The 21326-nt window shown below is 38.5% G+C and overlaps 1 protein-coding gene and 2 pseudogenes across 1 annotated transcript; all 3 read left to right on the top strand.

The window, feature by feature from the left end:
* Window positions 1–4926: 4926 nt before the first annotated feature.
* LOC118858156 (trace amine-associated receptor 7a-like) lies at window positions 4927–5982 on the top strand. Its single transcript, XM_036768615.1, has one exon. The coding sequence runs from the start codon at window positions 4927–4929 to the stop codon at window positions 5980–5982; it is 1056 nt and encodes a 351-aa protein (XP_036624510.1).
* An 8586-nt stretch (window positions 5983–14568) lies between these two features.
* On the top strand, window positions 14569–15206 carry LOC118857647 (annotated as a pseudogene).
* Window positions 15207–19619: 4413 nt separating this feature from the next.
* LOC118857646 lies at window positions 19620–20364 on the top strand (annotated as a pseudogene).
* Window positions 20365–21326: the final 962 nt, after the last annotated feature.

Genomic DNA, 21326 nt, shown 5'->3' with positions numbered 1-21326 from the left:
TAAAGCTCTGGCTTACGTTCGGGAGTGTGCCAGGCTGCATTATCTGGGCTCTAGGATTCATGCACCAAGGGATGACCTGGATCTGCCGACCTCATGCAGTAGTAAGGACTTTCCACTTTCAAAATCCCATAAAAGGACCCAGATGAACCCTTGCTTCCAACAGGAAGAGACGCAACAACGAACAGAGGAGGCCCTCAAAGAGTTATTTCGACATGTTCACAACATGCCCAACTCAGCAAAGAAGAAGAAGGTAATTCGACAGTTTAATAAGCAGCCAACAGCTCAAACTCCAGGAGCAGATGGATTTACTCCCCAGTTTCAGAAACAAACCCATTCACGCTCCTTCAGTGGACTTATTAAGCGGAAAGTCCTGGGGAATCAGATAATAATGGAAAAGAAAAACAAGTGTTGTATCCCAGAATCTGTGGACATCGGTGAATTGAACAGATCCAGCAAAGAAAATGTGAACTTAGTTTTTTCTGGATCTCCAGCACTAAAAGTGACACGAGCAAGATTAAAATTGTCTGAAGGCAAGAAAGAAGGGAGAAAAGGAATCCTATAAAAGAAACCAGAATCCTCAGGCTTTCTAACCAGGAGTCTTCCATGTAGTGCAAGCTAGATGGGAGTCAACATGTCTAGTAAAGGCAGCCTGCCTCCTACAATTTGAATTTTCAGAGCCACTAATGCTATGACTTGACTGTTGCCTCTAATTCTACTCAATGGATAATTATTTGGAAACTGTGAACTTGTGGATGCTTTCATTTTTTTATTATTTCAAAATATGGGGAAACCACTATCTAACAAACAACTTACACAATGGAATGAATACTTGGAATAAAAGTGGGTGTGAGAGCTCATGCACTGTAGCAGCTCAGTAACTTCTTTTTATTCTGATATTTGTGTTCCTCCATCAGTATCTGTCTTTTCAATATTGCCTCAAGCTTTCTTTGGCTACTGGCAAATTTATTTTTGTACTGATATTTTTGGGTTTTCTTTGTTTTAATACATCATTTTCTTCTCAAAAATCTTTCATTTCCAATGATAAAAGCCTCAACATATGAAGCTTTGAGCCATTTTTTAATATGTCATTTGACCCTCCACTTTTGTCTTCGGGAAGAATCCTCTTAGGATTGGGAAAACTGTGTAGTCTCTTGCTTTCATGTCTCTTATTTCAATGTTTATATCTTCATCTGAGACTGTTCAGGAATCTCTTTTTGGAATATTTTCCTGTGATCCAGAGATTGGAATGTGTTTTTCTGAATTAAAGCATGAATAAACCAACAGTCTGCATAAATGCTCAAAAATTTAACAAATATTTTTGTTATTTTATATTTTATCATTTAAACTATCACATACTTCTTTTTCCTGTTTTTCCTTTTGTCATCATTTACAATGACAAAACAATGTGTTGTTGCCAAGCTTCTCTCTTCAGTCAGTTGCCTCTTGCCTAAACACATGTCTCTGTTTTCATTTTAGAACCTTTGCCCTTTATTGTTTCTGTGGCAAATATATGGGAATCAGATCAGAAAAGTTGCTGACAGCTCATAGGAGATCTGTTAAAATATATATAAAATATATGTACAGCTGTATGTGGTAGAAGCTCTGTACTGTGAGTGGGATAGAGACAGCGTGCCTGGTATTGAGAGTTGGTAGAGTCATATGGGGAGGAAAAAAAATGCATAGGCAAAGGAGAAAGAATCCAACCACAGAAATCTATTATGGGAATAGAGATGACCGGGCTTCATCTTCAGAGGAGGACACTGAAATAAAGAAATCCCCAAAAAGCAATGTAAAATGGTCACTTACCCCAAAAGAATTTATAGAAGATCTTAAAAAGACTTTAAAAATCAAATGACAGAGATGAGGGAAAAACTAAAAAAAAATAATCCAAGAAAAACAAGAAGGTTATGAAAGGAAAGTCAACCAATTAGAAAAGGAGATCCAGAATCTCAAGGAGGAAAATGACACCTTGAAAATTAGAATGGGCAAAGTGAAGCCAGTGAAATTATAAGAAATCAAGAAATAATTAAACAAAACATGAATAAGGAAAAAATAGAAGAGAAAGTGAAACATCTTATAAGAAAAACAACAGATTTGGAGAACAGATCAAGAAAAGAAAATATAAAAATAATTGGAGTAACTGAAAGTTATGTTCAAAAAAAGAATCTGATACAATAACACAAGAAATGATTAAAGAAAATTGTCCTGAAGCATGAGAACAAGGCAGGGAAGTAGAAATAGAGAAAATCCATCGATCACTACTTAAAAGAGATCCTATGAGGAAAACTCATAGGAATATCATAGTCAAATTCCAAAATCCCCAGATTAAGGAAAAAAATATTAAAAGCATCAAGATTAAAACAATTTAAATATGATGGTGCCACAATTAGAATTACACAAGGACTAGCAGCAGAGACATTAAAGGACCACAGGTCTTGGAACACAATATATTGAAGAGCAAAAGACTTGGGGCTCCGGCTGAAAATATCATACCCTTCAAATTTCAGTATTATTGTGAATGAAAAAAATGGACATTTGACAAACCCCCAGACTTTCAAGACTTTGTTAAAAAAATCCTCAACTTAATAGAAGATTCGACATACAAGAACTAAGAGACACATAAGGTACATACCAAAGACTGACTATAAAGGATTCATAAAAACAGACTGCTTACCTTTTATGTAACACAAAATGTAAAATGTATGTCTAACATTCTTTAATAATTGTGGAACTTGAAAGAAAGGGAATGAACCTGAATATATGAATTTAAAAAGTAAAACCATGTAGAAACAGCTAAAAAGAGTAACTATTTTTTATAAGAGAGGAGCAACAAGGACGGATACAGAGGATTTAGACCGGGGAGGAGGGCTGGTAGTTCTGGTAACCTACTTTCATTGGGAATAGGTTTAAGAGGGAACAATACATATATATATTTAAAAGAGTATAAAAGTCTTCTTAATTTGGAAGAAATAAAATGGTAGGGGTATAGTGAGGGGGGAGAGGACAAGGGAGGGATTTTTAGAGGGGATAATGAGGGAGTAGCTAAAAGGAGTTTAGATTAATGGGAATGGGGGAAGAGAGGGGTAGGCAAGTAATAGGAAGGCGATGTAGCAGGTAGAAGTAAAGTAGAGGAGGCAAGAAGGATAGGAAACAAAAGATGTGTACAAACACAAAAAACAAAGATCAGGAGTAGATTATGTTTGGGAAAGTATATGTCTGTATACACATGTATGTATAAGTGTATGTATATATCTGTATGTACATGTATATATAAAGAAATATCTAAATTATATTGTAGCCTTCTGGGGGTGGGGGGAGGGGAAAAAGAACAAAGTTAAAAAGTGCTCAGCAGAGAACAAAAGAAAACAAAGAAAAGATGGACAATTCTCAACAAAAGGTGTATTATTTATCACATAGGTTTTCTTGAAATGAAAATTTATTGTTACATATTTTGAATCCTCTCCTATGTTCTGCTATGCATATGATATGCTTTTTTTTCCTTTCTTACTTTATATTTAAGTTTATGATATGTTTTTGTTTCTTTTCTCTATTTTGTATTTGTGTTCTGGTAAAATAAAATTTTAAAAAATGACATAACATAAAAAAAGAAAGATGTGTCCACAATGGAATTTTCTCACATTGATTAAATATATACACATTTATGTCATACGTGTATATGTATGTATGTACATATGATGTGCATTCATAGTTTCCAATAAAATCCTCCTCTGATGCCTCAATGTAAAATGTAAATGACCAAGGTTTCTCAAAATCTTAAAGTAAGGATGCAATAATTGCTTGTTTGTTGTCTGGGGATCAGCTAGCAATGGAAAAATTTCTAAAAACTTATTGAGGTGTGATGCCCTAACATGGGCAACTGGTAGGTAATATAGTACAGATTATTTTTTAGTATCAGTAGAAACTGTTAAAAGATACCTACATATGTGTATATATGTATTTTATACATATATATGTGTGTATATGTTTTTATTCCCATGTAGGCAGGGTGTCCTAAAAGACAGCACAATTTTAAGCTTTAATAGCTGCACATGGAAACATATGCACACACACATAGCTATACATGTGTACATATATATGTATATACCAGCATTTGTGTTTGTATACACACATATATATGATACCAGTACATTCACTATAAAGTCGACCTTCAAAAAATCCATAGAACAAAAGGACATACACATGAATGTGCAAATCTTACAAAAGAAAATGCATAATTTATGTTCCTATAGATTAAACAATATTATAGCAGTGTAAGTTCCTTACTAATGATTATTGGAAAAAAAGTTTCTTCTGATTCACACCTAACCCCACAGAGATTGTATCTTAGGGGTTTTCAGGCACATCTTTGGCACAGTTCCAGAAAGGTTTTTGTACTTTGGGCATTAACTCAGAATTGAAAAAGTGAAGAAGGGCAAAGTAATAAAATGTGACCCTTGAACTGAGGAATCCTTTAGTATCTCACTGAACTTTGCAGAGGATCTTGTCAGAGGTACAGAACCAGAGGATTAGAGGGAAATGTTACCAAGCAGAGAAGCACTGACTGTCTTGGTAGCAATCCTTACTAGACTTATTCAAAGCTATTTATTTAGTGTTTTTAGATTAGGGGAAGCAGTTCTACTGAGTTAAATGGACATATACTGAGTTTAACAGAGAATGGAGGCTTTGTTATTTATAGGAAAGTGGGAAGGAATTAAGCATCTATGTAGTGCCAACTCTGCCAGGCAATGTGTTAAGTGTTTTACAAATATTATTCCAGTGAAATGAATTATAATTCATGAAGGATAGTATTTAACTTTGTACAGACATGCATTTTATTTATCTTTTTTCAAGAATATTGAAAATGTCAATGATAATTTTCTGTGATTATCAGGAAAAACAAAGATGCTTATAAGCTGAGAGAGAAGAATGTTGAGCAGCAGCAATCAGTCCCAGCCTGTAACTGTACAGCTCTGCTATGAGAACATCAATGGATCCTGCATTAAAACCTCTTATTCCCCAGGACCCAGAGTCATCGTCTACCTGGCCTTTGGCTCTGGGGCTCTGCTGGCAGTCTTGGGAAACCTCTTGGTAATGATTTCAATCCTTCACTTCAAGCAACTGCACTCTCCTGCCAATTTTCTCATTGCCTCCTTGGCTTGTGCTGACTTTTTGGTGGGAACCACTGTGATGCCCTTTAGCATGGTGAGGTCAGTGGAGAGTTGCTGGTACTTTGGGGAGGGTTATTGTAAATTTCACTCTTGTTTTGAAGGGTCATTTTGTTATTCTTCTATTTTTCACTTGTGCATCATCTCCATTGATAGATACATTGCTGTCACTGACCCTCTGCTCTATCCAACCAAATTCACCGTGTCAATTTCAGGAAAATGCATAGCGTTCTCCTGGCTCCTTGCTATTACATTTAGTTTTTCACTTTTTTACACAGGTGTCAATGATGATGGGTTGGAGGAATTAGTAAGTGCCCTCACCTGTGTGGGAGGCTGTCAGATTGCTGTGAATCAAACCTGGGTATTGATAGACTTTTTCTTGTTCTTCATTCCCACTCTGGTCATGGTCATTCTTTATTGTAAGATCTTTCTGGTAGCTAAACAACAGGCTAGAAAGATAGAAAGTATGAACAGCAAAACTGAGTCCTCCTCAGAGAGTTATAAAGCTAGAGTGTCCAAGAGGGAGAGAAAGGCAGCCAAAACTCTGGGCATTGCAGTGATTGCATTTCTGATTTCATGGTTCCCATACTTTATTGAATCAATAATTGATGCTTTCCTAGGGTTCATCACCCCAACCTATATTTATGAAATTTTAGTTTGGTTGGCCTATTATAACTCAGCTATGAACCCTTTGATTTATGCTTTCTTTTACCCTTGGTTTAGAAGAGCAATTAAACTGATTGTCACTGGGAAAGTCTTCAGAGGTCACTCTTCAACAATAGATTTGTTTTCTGAACAAGTTAAGGTTTTAGACTGAAGAAGTTAAAATGTGGAACAAAGTTATAAAAGGAACAGGTGAATTATTTTGAGATGAAAGTGTGTTTTCTTCAGTCCCAATCCCATTTCCAGAGCTGATGTTTAATAAAATTTATTTACCTCGCTAAATTGCATGAGAATAGTGTTTACCAGCTGTTTGCAATGTTGCACTCCTGTTCCTGTCTTTTCTCATTTGAAGTTTGTTTTTGTTCATTATTCCTCTCTTGGAGCAAGAGGTAAAAGGATTTTTTTTCTAATGTATATCTTATCTAAACCCCTTCCTCTGTTAGCCTTTCCTTTGCAGTAGATAAGGAACCTGTTTTGCTTCTTCTGATTCCTTCCAAGATCATCTCTGATATCTTTTCTTCCTTTTAAAAAGTTTTTCAAAAAAATTTTCACATATAATAAATCTGAATAATTTTCTATTGTGCAGTTAACAATTGTGTTTACTAAAATCAGTGGATCTGAAAAGTTTTCAGTTGTGTACTGGATTATAGAATATTGTTGCTGTTGTATTCTTTGTATTTTCTTTCTTTACTTTTTTAAAGAAAGTAAAATGGGGGATCAATTCCTCTGTCAGCCAATAATGAAGCTGAGCCTTCCAGTGAAAGGAGTCTATAAAATAACAGTGGTTTTAGGCAGTCAAAATCCTTGACTTTCTTTATATTCTAGACAATGAGAGAACTTAGATCTTCAAAGGGTTGGTTTTTTTTGAAGTGTAACTGCATTTTATCATTACTTCTTATAACATTACTTCATTAATAAAAATAATCATAAGCATTTAGATAGCACACATACCAGTAACTGTGCTAAGTGCTTTACAAATGTTTTTTTCCTTTGCTTGTTACAATAAACCTGGGGATCAGGTGCTATTATTATCCCCATTTTACAGTTGAAGAAACTGAGGCAAACAGAGGTGAAGTGACTTGCCTAGGTTTACAAATGTCTGAGACTGGATTTGAATTCAGGTTTTCCTAACTTAAGGCCCATAATTGTATCCACTACCCCAAGCAGCTGTCTCATTAGCAACAATATATTTCAATAATGTAACACTACCAAACCAGCAGTTACAGCAGAATCTAATTTGCTTTTACAACTTCTTGCGTATTCCATTAATATAATAGGCTACTTTAATCACCTAAGAAAGTCACAAAATTAATATGGGACAACAATTATTTCAATTGGGTCCAACTATTCTTGATCCATTTGGGGGTTTTCTTGGCAAGGATATTGGAGTGGTTTGCCATTTCCTTCTCAGGCTCATTGTACAGATGAGGAAACTGAGGCAAACGGGTTAAGTGACTTGATCAAGGTCTTCCAGATTTTAACTCATGAAGATGAGTCTTCCTGAATCGAGTCCCAGAACTCTATCCACCGCACCTCCTAGCTGCTCTAATTTTAGGCTGCAATTAGAAATTATAATATGTATATATACATATATATATACACATAGTACATATATGTATATATACATACACATGCACACATATATATGTATATAATGTAATTGCCCAGCACATGCTATCAAATATGTTGCTACTATGTATGTTATACTTGTTGTTACTACTTGCTGTATAGTCATCAATTTCATGGAATGTGGTTTCCTAATAGTACAGGAAATTTTAAAAGAGATTTTAGATGTATTTGTTTTAAATTTTGGGGAACTAAATTATAGATGTATGAAAAAAATGTCGAAATGTTTTTGATGATTTTTGTGTATTTCAATTTACAACAGACCTCTTAGAAAACACGATTCTCTTTGTGTTGTGATTCTTGCGTTGAATATTAAAATATGAGACAAACTGTGTCTTCCTTATAATTTAATACTTTGCCTCACATCAGTCTTGGATCCTCCTGGTGTGAACCAGATCCTACAGCTTGTTGTCCTGGGCTTCCACTAGAGCACAGATTCTTTATAGAGGGTCTTGCCTATGGTTCTGGGGAAATTGGGAAGTTTCTTACCCTTTGTTGTTCCACATTTGAGCGTAGCTTAGTAAGTGGTCAGAGGATGCTTTCAGTCTTCATTGTACTTTCTTGATTATGTAAAATGAGTGTGGGCTGGTTGGATACTCTAGTTAGAATATACAGTGAGTATAGAAGGATTTTACACCTTAAATTTTTCACAACACCTTTCTAACTAGCATTTACCTTAAAAGAGATAATCTAATTCAGTGCTATTGTAGTGGGCAAAGGGCCCACCTGTCAGGAGTGTCATTCACTATAGTCTCAGCTTCTATGGAGAGTTGTGAGCTGTGAGTTGTGAGTTGAGACCATCCACATTTTTGTTAGAAAGTCCAATATATATACGCAGATTGTCTTCTCCTTAGTCAGGTCTAGAGAAAATGAAGGAAAACAAAGACATTAAAATAGAGTACGGAGGATCATAGATTTAATGCTGGATGGGACCTTCGAGGCCATCAAATCTAAGGCCCTGATTTTACAATGAGGAAACTAAGGGTTAGAGAGGTTAAGTGACTTGTCTGGAATCACACAGCTGTCAAATGTCTAAGTGAGAATTTGAACTCAAATCTTCTCAATTCCACATTCAGAATCCTATAGGCTTTCCCAATTAGCTGTCTAATGGCTCCAGTGTCTGGAGAGTAGGCTCAGATTACAAGGGCTTTTGCTCACAAATTGATGTTTCTAAAGCCTTCTTATTGGAGTTGTTTACACTATACTCTGCTGGACTGGTTCCTTTGCCGATAACACTGATGCTGAGAAGTCCCCTACATCTTTATTGGAGGTAAATGTTATAGTATATCTCTCTTTTTCATGAAAAAAATCCAAAGTATTTATTTCTTGGGCCAGAAAATCACTGTGTTTCTCCCCAGTCCTTCCCCCATCTTTGCTTTCTTGGAGGGCCACCTCCAGTTGTCCTGATCTGCATCTGGCCACTGGACCCAGGTGATTACAGAGGAGAAATGAGGCTGGTGACTTTGCACAGCCCTCCCTCACTTATCCAATTCACTCCTATGTTATGGCATCACCTCCCTCATGTCATAGTCAAAGACAAACAGCAGCAGCCAGAAGTAAAATAGGGAACAAGGATTTTAAAAAAGTACTTTTTAAAAAGTAGCCAGCTCTGGCTGTTTGCCAGTTACTAAAATTTCAACATAGCTTGGTAATACAGGACTTCATATTCTGAATCATCTCTATCTCCTGCCATAACACTGATGTTCACAAAATTCACTCCATTGTCCTCTCCCCTGAATGTCATACATCACTTCAAATTTCCAGAAGTCCAAATTTCCTGACTATATAAATTCAGATTTAACCTACATGTGTCTCAGCTTTTTTCACATTAAATACGAAAATTGCTCAAAATGAACACTAAGATACCTTAAAACTAAATCTTTAGATAGTCTGGGCGTTCCTGATGTCTTTTTTGGAGATGGTATCCTTATTGGTGTCCAGTGAATATTGCTGTGTTTCCATTTCAAGATCTGGTCCATTTTCTCTTGTATTTCCTGAGATAAAATGCTTATAAAAATAATGTAACAATGCAATGCTAAATGGGGGCAACTAGATGATGTACTGGATGGAATACCAGGCCTGGGGTCAGGAAGACTCATCTTCCTAAGTCACTTAACCCTGTTTGCCTCAGTTTCCTCATCTGTAAAATGAACTGGAGAAAGAAATAGCAAACCATTCTAGTATTTTTGCCAAGAAAACCCAAATCGAGTCACAATGTCACACATGACTGAAAAAAAGCCTGAATAATGCCAAATGATAAGAAAACAACAAGATTTGCTAACAAGACTATTTTTAAATACTATTGAGATTATATCTAAATACTTTCAAGGTAATTGAGCTGTCTACCGCAGAGCTTCCTCCTTACTTGACTCAGTCTTTTGTTGGTTAAGCTGGAAAGTTTAAGCACATAGTTATTATATGATATTGACTCTCAGAAGGTCAACTTACCTCAGAGGTCATTGAATTCCATTGTTATTTGTGATCTAGGCATGACAAAAGTCCCCAGACACTGATAGTTTCTTAAAACCCCTTCAAAAACATTAGTAGTCATATAGTTTAATTCCTCTTATTTTGAAAATAAGGAAATTGAGTTTCAGAGAGACTAGGTGATTTCCCTAAGGTCACAGTAAGTGGTATAAAAAGGAATAGAACCAGGTGGTTTGATGACAAAGGCCCTGTCCTTCCACTGTACCACATTACGCCTCTTCCTGTTGTCTGTCCTTCATTTTTGAAGATGACCAATGGCATCATGGTGTGAAGTCTTGACTCACACACTAATTAGATTTAAGTGAGGTAGAGTTGCACAATGTAGTCAGCCACAGTCTCTTTTTCAGTCATGGAAGTCCAGTGGCAAGAGAAAAGTCATGACAACTTGTGATGACCCAGGATACAGTGGATGACCTTGGCATCTTTGATGTCTGACCAAGCTCTAAACCCTCCATGGTGTCTACTTCTGCCACCTTCATGGCTGTTGGAACAAATTGTTTTCATCCACACATTCCTCAGCCCCAAAGTCTTCACATGCTTGAGATAAACATCCTCCTAACTCACCAATAGGTTTGAATCCTGTTAGTTACCCTCAACCTGGCTTATCCCATCTGCCAAGACATTGAGGCAATGTGGTATAGTAGACAGAAAAGTGAACTTGGGAGTTTATAGACCTGAGTTCAAATGCTAGTTCTAGAACTTACAACCTATTACATTCTAGGAAATTAACATCACTTCTCTTCATCTGTTTCCTTACATGTAAAATGAGTAGGCTAAATGAGATGAGTTCTAAAGTTATCTCATAAATCTATGATCTTCCAAATCCCAAACTTATTTGACCTAATACCTCCTTTTAAAAACATTACTCAGTGCTCCCTAGAAACCTTCTTTCTTTAACCCTTTAACATTTCAAAAAATTTGCTTCATTTAAAAAAATATAAAGTATTACTTTAAAAATGACAAATCTTAAATTTAATAATTTATTGTAAATTTGTGGGTTTTTTCCTGCATTGAAATTTTGATGACACAATAGTGTGTTATATAGGAGTGAACTATTGCATTGTATACAAGCCATTACATGCACATATTCCTGCTGATACATGCTGGACTTCCCAAAAAGGCTTGAAGCTTGTCTGCCAACACCTCCTTCTTATAACCTGTTAGAAGACTTGACCCCTCATATGTTATAACCAGCATTTTGTGTGTTTGATTGTGAAAAAATATAATAACTATGACTTTAACTCTGTTACACAACAGATGAAACATGTATAGTTTGAGGGGGCAGAGCCAAGATAGTGGCTGGAAAGCAGTGATTTGTGTGAGCTCCCCACTCAGGTCCTTCCAAAAACCTGTAAAAATGGCTCTGAGCAAATTCTAGACCTGCAGAACTGACAAAATAACAGAAGGAAGCAGGGCTCCAGCCCAGGAAAGCCTGGATGGTCACGGGGAAGGGTCCATTGCATGGAGCTGGGAGCAGAGCAGAGCCCAACATGGACTGTGCCAGGACCAATCAGACCAGGAGCTGGGGGGAACAGGCCCTAGGGCCCTGAATCAGTGAGCTGTGGCAGTTACCAGACTTCTCAACCCACAAACACCAAAGACAACAGAGAAGGTAAGTCGGAAAACTGCGGAGACAGGGTGAAACGAGTTTGCAGTTTGGCTGTCACCCCAGGGGCAGCGGAGGTGGTGCAGCTCTGAGGACAGAACTACAGCTACAGTTGCTTCCAGCCCCAGGCCCACCTGGTGGGAAGAATTAAGTGGCAGATCAGAGCAGGGGTGCAGAGCCTGCTTAAGATCTGAGTCAGGATCCAGGTTGGCGGTTCTTGGGGAAGGAGGAGCACTGGCGTGGCAGAGCTTGCTGTGTAGAAATAGCTCTGAAAACAACAGAACATCACCTCAAGCTTGGGACAAAGTACTCTACTCTACAAGCAGTCATACCCTGACAAAAAACTCGAGGGTCAAGTAGTTGTCTGGGAACATGGCCAGGTAGCGAAAATGGACTCAGATTCAGACTCAGACTCCGGAATCTTTCTTTGGTGACAAAGAAGACCAAAACATACAGCCAGAAGAGCCTACAAAAAAAGCCTCCAAGAAAAACATGAACTGGTCTCAGGCGATGGACGATCTCAAACAGGATTTGGAAAAGCAAGTTAGAGAAGTAGAGGAAAAATTGGGAAGAGAAATGAGAGTGATGCGAGAAAACCATGAAAAACAAGTCAATGACTTGCCGAAGGAGACCCAAAAAATACTGAAGAAAATAACACCTTAAAAAATAGACTAACTCAAATGGCAAAAGAGCTCCAAAAAGCCAATGAGGAGAAGAATGCCTTGAAAGGCAGAATTAGCCCAATGGAAAAGGAGGCCCAAAAGACAACTGAAGAAAATATTACCTTAAAAATTAGATTGGAGCAAGTGGAAGCTAGTGACTTTACAAGAAATCAAGATATTATAAAACAGAACCAAAGGAATGAAAAAATGGAAGGCAATGTGACATATCTCATTGGAAAAACCACTGACCTGGAAAATAGATCCAGGAGAGATAATTTAAAAATTATTGGACTACCTGAAAGCCATGATTCAACAGAGAGCCTAGATATCATCTTTCAAGAAATGATCAAGGAGAACTGCCCTGATATTCTAGAGCCAGAGGGTAAAATAGAAATTGAAAGAATCTACCAATCACCTCCTGAAAAAAGATCCCAACAAGAAAACTCCTAGGAATATTGTTGCCAAATTGCAGAGCTCCCAGATCAAGGAGAAAATACTGCAAGTAGCCAGAAAGAAACAATTTGAGTATTGTGCAAACACAATCAGTATAACACAAGATCTAGCAGCTTCTACATTAAGGGATTGAAGGGCTTAGAATATGATATTCTGGAGGTCAATGGAGCTAGGATTAAAACCAAGAATCACCTACCCAGTAAAACTGAGTATCATGATCCAAGGAAATATATGGATTTTCAATAAAATGGAGGACTTTCAAGCTTTCTCAGTGAAAAGACTGGAGCCGAATAGAAAATTTGACTTTCAAACACAAGAATCAAGAGAATCATGAAAAAGTGAACAAGAAAGAGAAATCATAAAGGACTTACTAAAGTTGAACTGTTTTGTTTACATTCCTACATGGAAAGATGAGTATAATTCATGAGACCTCAGTATTAGGGTAGCTGAAGGAAAAATATATACATAAATATATATGGACAGAGGGCACAGGGTGAGTTGAATATGAAGGGATGATATCTAAAAAATAAAATAAAATTAAGGGGTTAGAAAAGAATATATTGGGAGAAGGAGAAAGGTCAAGACAGAATGGGGTAAATTATATCAAAATAAAGTGGCAAGAAAAAGCAGTTATAATGGAAGGGAAGAGGGGGCAGGTGAAAGGGAATGAGTGAATCTTGCTCTCATTGGATTTGACTCAATTGGATATCTTACCCTACAGGAAAGTTGGGGGGAAGGGGACAAGAGGGGGATGATAGAAGAGAGAGTAGAATGGGGAATGATGTAGTCAAAAACAAACACTTTTGAAAAGGGAAAGGGTCAAGGGAGAAAAGTGAATAAAGGGGGACAGGATAGTATGGAGGGAAATATAGTTAGTCTTTCACAACATGACTAATATGGAAGTGTTTTGCATAATGATACATGTGTGGCCTATCCTGAATTGCTTGCCTTCTCAAGGAGCGTGTGTGGGGCAGGAAGAAGGGAGAGAATTTGGTACTCAAAGTTCTAAAAACAAATGTTTTAAAAAAAGTTGTTTTCACATGCAATTGGGAAATAAGATATACAGGTAATGGGATATAGAAATCTATCTTGCCCTACAAGAAAGTAAGGGGAAAAGGGGATTAGAGGTGATGGAAGGGAGTGGGGTGATAGAAGGGAGGGCAGACTGGGGAAAGGGGCAATCAGAATTTATGCCATCTTAGGGTGGGGGGGAAGGGTAGAAATGGGGAGAAAATGTGTAACTCAAAATCTTGTGGAAATGAATGTTGAAAACTAAAAATATTAAATAAAAAATATTAAATTTTTAAAAAATTGAAGGAAGGAAGGAAGGTGGGAAGGAAGGAAAAAAGGGAAGAAAAAAAGAAAAACAAAAACTCCTCTTAAGAGTTTACTACATGGCATCACTCTACTTCAGGGCTGTCCAACCTTAGGCTATCTCAGGGATGCACTAAAATAAAATAATTATTCGAGGGCCGCACCTAGAATAAAAAATACAGTACACTAATATAATAGTTAATTTGTAGTCTTACCTTAGTTATTTAGCAAGCACTGTGAAAAGGCATGGTACTTTCAAAAGTTTTTACTGAAACAATAGTCAATATATTTTGATTTGCCATTTTAGTGAGAGCTTTGCGGTAGCTCGGCTTCATTTACTAAAGCATCTATGTCAATTTCTATACTTGTAGGCCGGCCGCATAAAATTGCACTGTGGGCCTCATGAGGCCTGCCAGGAGGCCATATTTTGGACAGCCCTGTTCTACTTCTAGCTTAGGTCCTCTTGGGTCTTGGAGCTACTTGCATCATGGCTTCAGTTTGGCCCTGTGACTTGGCGCTTAGGGAGTGGGGGGGGCGGCCTGGAGCCTTGTTAGTTTCAACTTCCTGTCTGTGGTGGAGCCTCAGGCAATGGATGGTCTCTTTTCCACACCTTTCCTCTATCCCACCTCCTTGCAGAAACCCAGCTGAACAGATACAAGAGAGCATCCAACGTTTTGAGCAGCAGGCAGGGTTGACAGACGTGGGATACACTCCCCAGAAAGGCCTCACCGCAGAAGAAACCAAGTATTATCATGTGGCAGGGGTAGTCCATAAATTGAAGTTACAAAATGGAGAAATGACAAAAGAAGATAGATTGGTTGCTTCAATCCAGTCTTCTCCAAGTAGTATACCCCATACTTCTCCTAAGCAAAAGCCTAGAGGCTGGTTTACTCATGGATCTTCTACTTCCTTACCTGTCCTAGATGTCAGCAGCATGGACTCTGGAAATGAAGATAGAGACAAACCTTCATCTAAAAAAATGGAGCCTTTTTGGACCAAGAACCCTTCAGAAATCTGACTTGGCTTTCAGTGTCCAGTCCTACAGAGGTGCTCAGAAGCTATCACTGATGGAGCTTATTCAGGGTCAGGCTACCAGAATTTCAGAAGACCCAGCAGCCTTCAAGCCACCTAAGATGGACATTCCAGTGATGGAAGGAAGGAAACAACCTCCACGAACCCCCAACATCAAACCAAGAGACATGAATGTGTTGACTCCTACAGGGTTCTAAAGCTCCCTTTTCATATGAGCAAAGTTGTTTTCCCTGGTGAACCCCCTTTTATGTAGAGAGAATATCTTAGACTTTTCTTTCTTCCTATCCACCTTGCACTTGACATAGGAAAGATGTCCATTTACAGTTCTGCTGAGGACAATATTCCTGAGGAGGTAGTAATTGTTTCTTTAAATATTTGTGCAAAGCTTGAATCTTTCTAATACAGGAAGACCTATTCTGTAAGGTCTCAAAGTTGGTCTGAATGACTTCTCAAAGTATAGTGGACTATACCCAATTACTGATCTATAGAACTAGATTGCAGGGGGCAAGGGAAATAATTAAAATCTAGTAGACTTTATTCTGCATATTTTATCCAAGATTAAAAAAAAAGAGATTACTACATGCCAGATACTCTGCTAAGCACCTTCTAAATATTAATTCATTTGGATCTGCTCAACAAAATTATTGAGATAGATGCTGTCTTTCCACCCATTTTATAGTTATGTAAACTGATTTTGACAGTAGTTAAGTGACTTGGCAGAGGTCATACAGCTAACAAATGTCTGATGCTGGATATGAACCCAACCTAGCTACCTCTAGATAAAAACCAATTGGATGGAAGTATTTAAAAGATATGCTTATTTAAATAGTTCATAGAACTCAGATTAAGTCCTCTAGGGGGACCTTTGAATTATCTCACTTAATGACGCTTTTCAGCTCTTCTGGGTTTGACTACACTCTCTGGGCAGTTTCTACTCCTATTCTAGGGTCTCTATTCCTAGATCTGTATTTCCAACCCTAATCTCCATTTTAATCTTTAGTTCTACATTTAATAGTCTTTTGTACATATGAAATCTCTCATCCTGTAGGCATCTTAAGATCACTGTATTAAAAAATGAGCCTATTATCATTCTACCCAACCTCTCCCTATTTCCAAACATTCATATTTATATGGAAGGCACTACTATCCTCCCAATCACCATGGTTCCCAACCTCAGAGTCATGCTGGTTTTTTCACTCAATGCACATAACCAATCTTGCCACGTTCAAATCTTGACAATCTTTGCTATCCTTTCTACCTTCACAACCTCTCATATATGTCACCTCAACAATCACATAACTACCTCTTTGGTGGAGTTCTCATCACTTTGCTCTTGGATTATTATTATCGTTTGAGTGGTTTCCCTATATCAAGTCTCTCTCTATTCCAATCTACCCTCCACTAATCTGCCAAAGAGATTTCCAAAATCACTGATTTGACCATGGCATGCCTCTACTTAACAAATACCAATGGCTCCTTATTACCTCCAGGATCAAATACACAATACTCTTTTTGGTATTTTATATATATATGTATATATATAAATATATAAATTTATAATTTTACAATTATTTCATAATCTGGTATCTTCATACCTTTTTATTCTTCAGGCACTTTACCTCTATGATCCAGTGCCTCTGGCATTCTTGCTGTTCCTCAATCATGACACTCCATCCATTGACTGGACCTTTTTACTTGCAGCTGTTCCCCATGCCTGGGATGCTCTCCTTCCTAATGGATTCTCTGGTTCCTTCAAGACTCATCTTAAATCCCACCTTCCGCAGGAGCCTTTGGTGTCTCCTATGTCCCACCCTGCCAATGCCTTCTGTCTGAGATTACTTTCTATTTGGATCATATGCAGGCTGTCCCTAAAGTTTCAGGATAGTTTTAAGCAATTAAACTTTAAAACTGCACTAAGGATTTTGGCTTAATTTTTATTCCATGTATTTATAGCTATTTACATGTCATCTCCCCTATTGGAAGATGAGCTACTGGAGGCTAGGACTGGTTCACTTCTTTTATCCCTAGTGCTTACCACAATGTCAGCACATAATAAGCCTTTATTACCTTCTGCTTGACTGAGTGGCCAACCCTAAGTCCCTGCTACTCCCAAAGAAAGAGAACTCACTATATCCCAAGATTGAGCATTTTATTTTGACATGTACTTTCATCCTCATTGACTACCACTGTTCCTGGAATGTAGTAGGTATTTAATAAATATTTATTAAGACATTTTCCCACTGCTTTCTCTTGGGTGTGCAAATTTAGAGGAGATTGAAGTGTAAAGCTGACCTTTATAGAGTGCTTTCAGGTCGGGAAAGCATTTTACAAGTTTTCTCATTTTATTCTCACAATACTGTGAGGGAAAAAACAGCATTCACCATGTGTTAATTATCCAGCAAGGTAATATAGTATCGGCATTATCCATTAGGAGGCATTTTCTTGGAGCCATCAGCCTAGCCTTATTGGCGTTTTGTTGTTGTTGCTTCTCCTTGGTTCCTGAAGAAGACCAATGGCAACAGGAGGGCCATGTCTTGACTTGCAAGTGAATTGGATTCAAGTGAGGCATAGCTGTGTAAAGCCATTAGCCTCACTCTTTCCTTCAGAATCGTCTGAGTACAGTGGAAAGACACAGGTCAGGATGACTGGCAATGGCCCAAGATGCAGTGGGGGATTTTGCCTTTGTAAGGTAAGGTCTTTCCCAGGACTCAGTTTGTTTGAGGCAATATCCACTCAGTGAGTAAGGCTAAGTAGGAATTGAGGCAAAAGATGGCCTTGATTGACTTATGGTATAGTCATGAGAAAGCCCTGTCCTAAGAAGCTGCAGTATCCTCTCTGGACATCAGAAGGCACTCAACTTGCAGCCCATAACTGTTCCTCCTCTGCCAAGATCAAATGACAATCTCCCTAAGCAGCTTTGATTAATCTCTTGTTACCAAGGTATAAGATTATTTGAGGGGATAAAATGCACTATGCTTATAATGTTAAAATATGAAATCTGTTCTCTACCTGGTTCAGTTTTCCCACCCTATCTGGATTCGTCATCATCAAATCACTTTTAATTTTATTAATTTTATTTAATTTTATTTGCCAATTAAGAATTTAGCATGCCATGACTACATATGTACATTATGGGCTAACAATCACTACCATACAAATATATTTGCAACCATCTTGTTGAATTCATATCATTTTCCTCCCTCATCTTCAGTATAGTTGTAGGGAGATGCAACCACATATATTCCTACCCCTTGTGAGAAAGGTATGGGGGGAAGGGCACACACTTCATGACCCAGACAAAGAAAAATGGGAAAATAAGAGAAGAAAGTAAGACTCTCATGGGGAGTCATGCTGGCCACCCCCTGTTTCTTCTGAGATGTGCTGATCACAGCTCTCATACTTACTTGCTAGGGGAGAAGGGTGTGTAGTCACAGACCTGAAGGCAGGAAGACCTGAGTGCAAATCATGTCTCAGGCACATACTAGCTATGTGACACTAAGCAAGTTACTAAATTTATTCTTGCCCTTTTTTACTCGTCTCTAAAAAGAGGATGTTAATAGTACCTATCTCCCAGGATGATGAATTAATTAAAATGAATGAATGAATTAATATGAATTAATGTTGGTAATGTTGCAAATATTAAAGCATTATATGAATATGCGATTATTATTAATATAGTATTATTATTATCACCCATGTTGGTCCAACTCTTCCATCATCAGCATCATACGTGTTTATGCTGATAAAATATGTATCAGTTAGTCGATCAACTAGTATTTATTAAGTATATCTCAGAGCAGCTATGTGGTGTGGTTGATAGAGTACTGGGCCTGGAGTCCAGAAGATCTGAGTTTAAATCCATCCTCAGAGACTTACTAGCTATGTGACCCTGGGCAAGTCACCTAACCCCTATTTACCTCAGTTCTTCATCTATTGAATGGGGATACACTGGAGCGGGAAATAGAAAACTACTCCAGTAGAGTTGGACATAACCAAATGACTGAACAACAATATGCCAGGGATGGTGGCAAGCCCTGAGGATACAAAGCAAGGCAAAATAAGTCTTTCAAGGAGCTCCCAATTTAGTGAGGGAAACAACAAGTAAATAATTAGGTGCCAACAAAACATAGGCAGAATAAGTTTGGGGGAGTGTCAGAAGGATGGCACTAAGAATAAGAAGGACTGGTAAAAGTTCCTTGCAAAAGCGTGTGTGTGTGTGTGTGTGTGTGTGTGTGTGTGTGTGTGTGTGTGGAGGGGTGGGGGGTGGGATCTTAGGTGACGATTGAAGGAAGCCAAGGGAGCTTGGAATCAGAGATGAGGAGGAAGAACATTCCAGGCTTGGGGAGGAGATAGTGAAAACACTCAAAGCTGGGTGTAGGAGGAACAACAAGGAAGCCAGTGCCACTGAATCTCAGATGACATTGAAGGGAGTAAGTCATAAGGAGAATGGCAAGTTTGAAAGGAGCCAAGTTCTTTAGAAACAGAGGATGTTATACTTCACGTGGAGTAACAGGGAGCCACAGAAGTTTATGGAAGAGGGGGATGCTATGAACAGATATGTGCTTTAGGAAGATCTATTTGACAGCTGAGGAGAGAATGGACTAGAGTGGAATGTGTTGGTCTGTAGCACTACCATCTCAGAGGAAAATTGCATCAAAAAGTCAAAGGAAGAGAACTGAAATTGAAGGAAAAGACCTTCTGGTCCTGATTTCAATCCTTCACTTCAAGCAGCTGCACTCTCCAAACAATTTTCCCATTGCCTCCTTGGTTTTTGCTGACTTTTTGGTGGGAGCCACTGCAATGCCCTTCACCGTGGTGAGGTTGGTGGAGCGTTGCTGGTACTTTGGGGAGAGTTACTGTAAATTGCACTCTTGTTTTGATGGATAATTTTGTCATTCTTCCATTTTTCACTTGTGTTTCATCTCTATTGATAGATACATTGCTGTCACTGATCCTCTGGGTTATCCAACCAAATCCACTCTGAATGTTTCCTTGCTGTGCATCACATTCTTATGGCTTCTTGCTATTACTTACATCTTTTTTCTTCTTTGTTGTCAATGTTGTAAATGTTGCTGTCAATGATGATGGGCTGGAAGAATTAGTAAGTGCCCTCACCTGTGTGGGAGGCTGTCAGGGTGCTATGAACCAAACCTGTTCACCAGTAGGTTTTCTCCTGTTTTTCATCCCTACTCTGGTTATGGTCATTCTTTACTGTAAGGTTTTTCTAGTTGCTAAACAACAGGCTAGAAAGATCAAAAACACAGGTAGCAAAGGAGAATCTTCATCCTCAGAGAGTTACAAAGCCAGAGTGTCCAAGAGGGAGAGAAAAGCAGCAAAACAAAAACACTGGGAGTAACCTGGAGAGAGGCAGCATGACATAGCGGATTAAGGCTTGGTCTTGGAGTCAGAATCTTGACTTGGGGTATTGGGATCTTCTCCCACCTCTGACACTTAATACACTTGTGACCAAAGGCAAGGCACATACCCTCTCAGTGCCCACAGCCAACTCTCAAGGATCATAAGGGACAAACAAGTTGTCAGCTGTCATTAGTGGTAGGAATTTCCATACCATCAGTTCCTCACAGCAATGAAATGAAAGGTAGGTACAGTCCAGGGATGTATGGGGTGTTCCAGGAGGACTAGCACCTCTGGAGTGAGGGTTTGACAAGTCCTTTTCAGGGCTGCTCATCCACCTTTGTTTTCCACCTGCCACCCAATTCTCATCTATGGATTGAAGAAGTTGTAGCATGCACAGCAGCCAATCCTAGGTAAAACTATCTTGGCAGACAGGTAACCAAGTTGAAGATGACCTGCAATCCTCAAACCCAACAGTGAGGTAGAGGTATGTCTACCTCAAACATGCGAAGATTCTTCACCCCTACCACCCATCCCCACAGAATGGGCAGGTGAAAACAATTTGTTCCAACAGACATAAAGGCAATGGAGGCAGTTGGTATGGAAGGCTTAGAGCTTAGTCAGACATTGCAGGTGTCCAGGTGCATCCCAGGCCATTGTCAGTCTGACCTTGTCCTGCCGCTGGACTTTGATGACTCTGGAAGAGAGAGTGAGGCTGATGAACCTGTGCAACTCTGACTCACTTAAATCCAATTCACCCCTGAATCAAGATATTCTCCCCTTGATGTCATTGGTTGTGCCAGCAGAGGTGCAAGTATACGATGAAGTAATTGACACAAAAAGACACAAACATGGGACTAAGTGAGTCGTATAGTCTGGCTATAGACTGACTTTAATGGGGACAATGACAACCTTTTATACAGGTTAATTGCTGAGTCATTCTGACTTCTCAGAAAAGGACAA

The sequence above is a fragment of the Trichosurus vulpecula genome, chromosome 7, assembly GCF_011100635.1.
Source record: "Trichosurus vulpecula isolate mTriVul1 chromosome 7, mTriVul1.pri, whole genome shotgun sequence".
Taxonomy (NCBI): domain Eukaryota; kingdom Metazoa; phylum Chordata; class Mammalia; order Diprotodontia; family Phalangeridae; genus Trichosurus; species Trichosurus vulpecula.
This window is presented reverse-complemented; position numbering and strand designations above follow the sequence as displayed.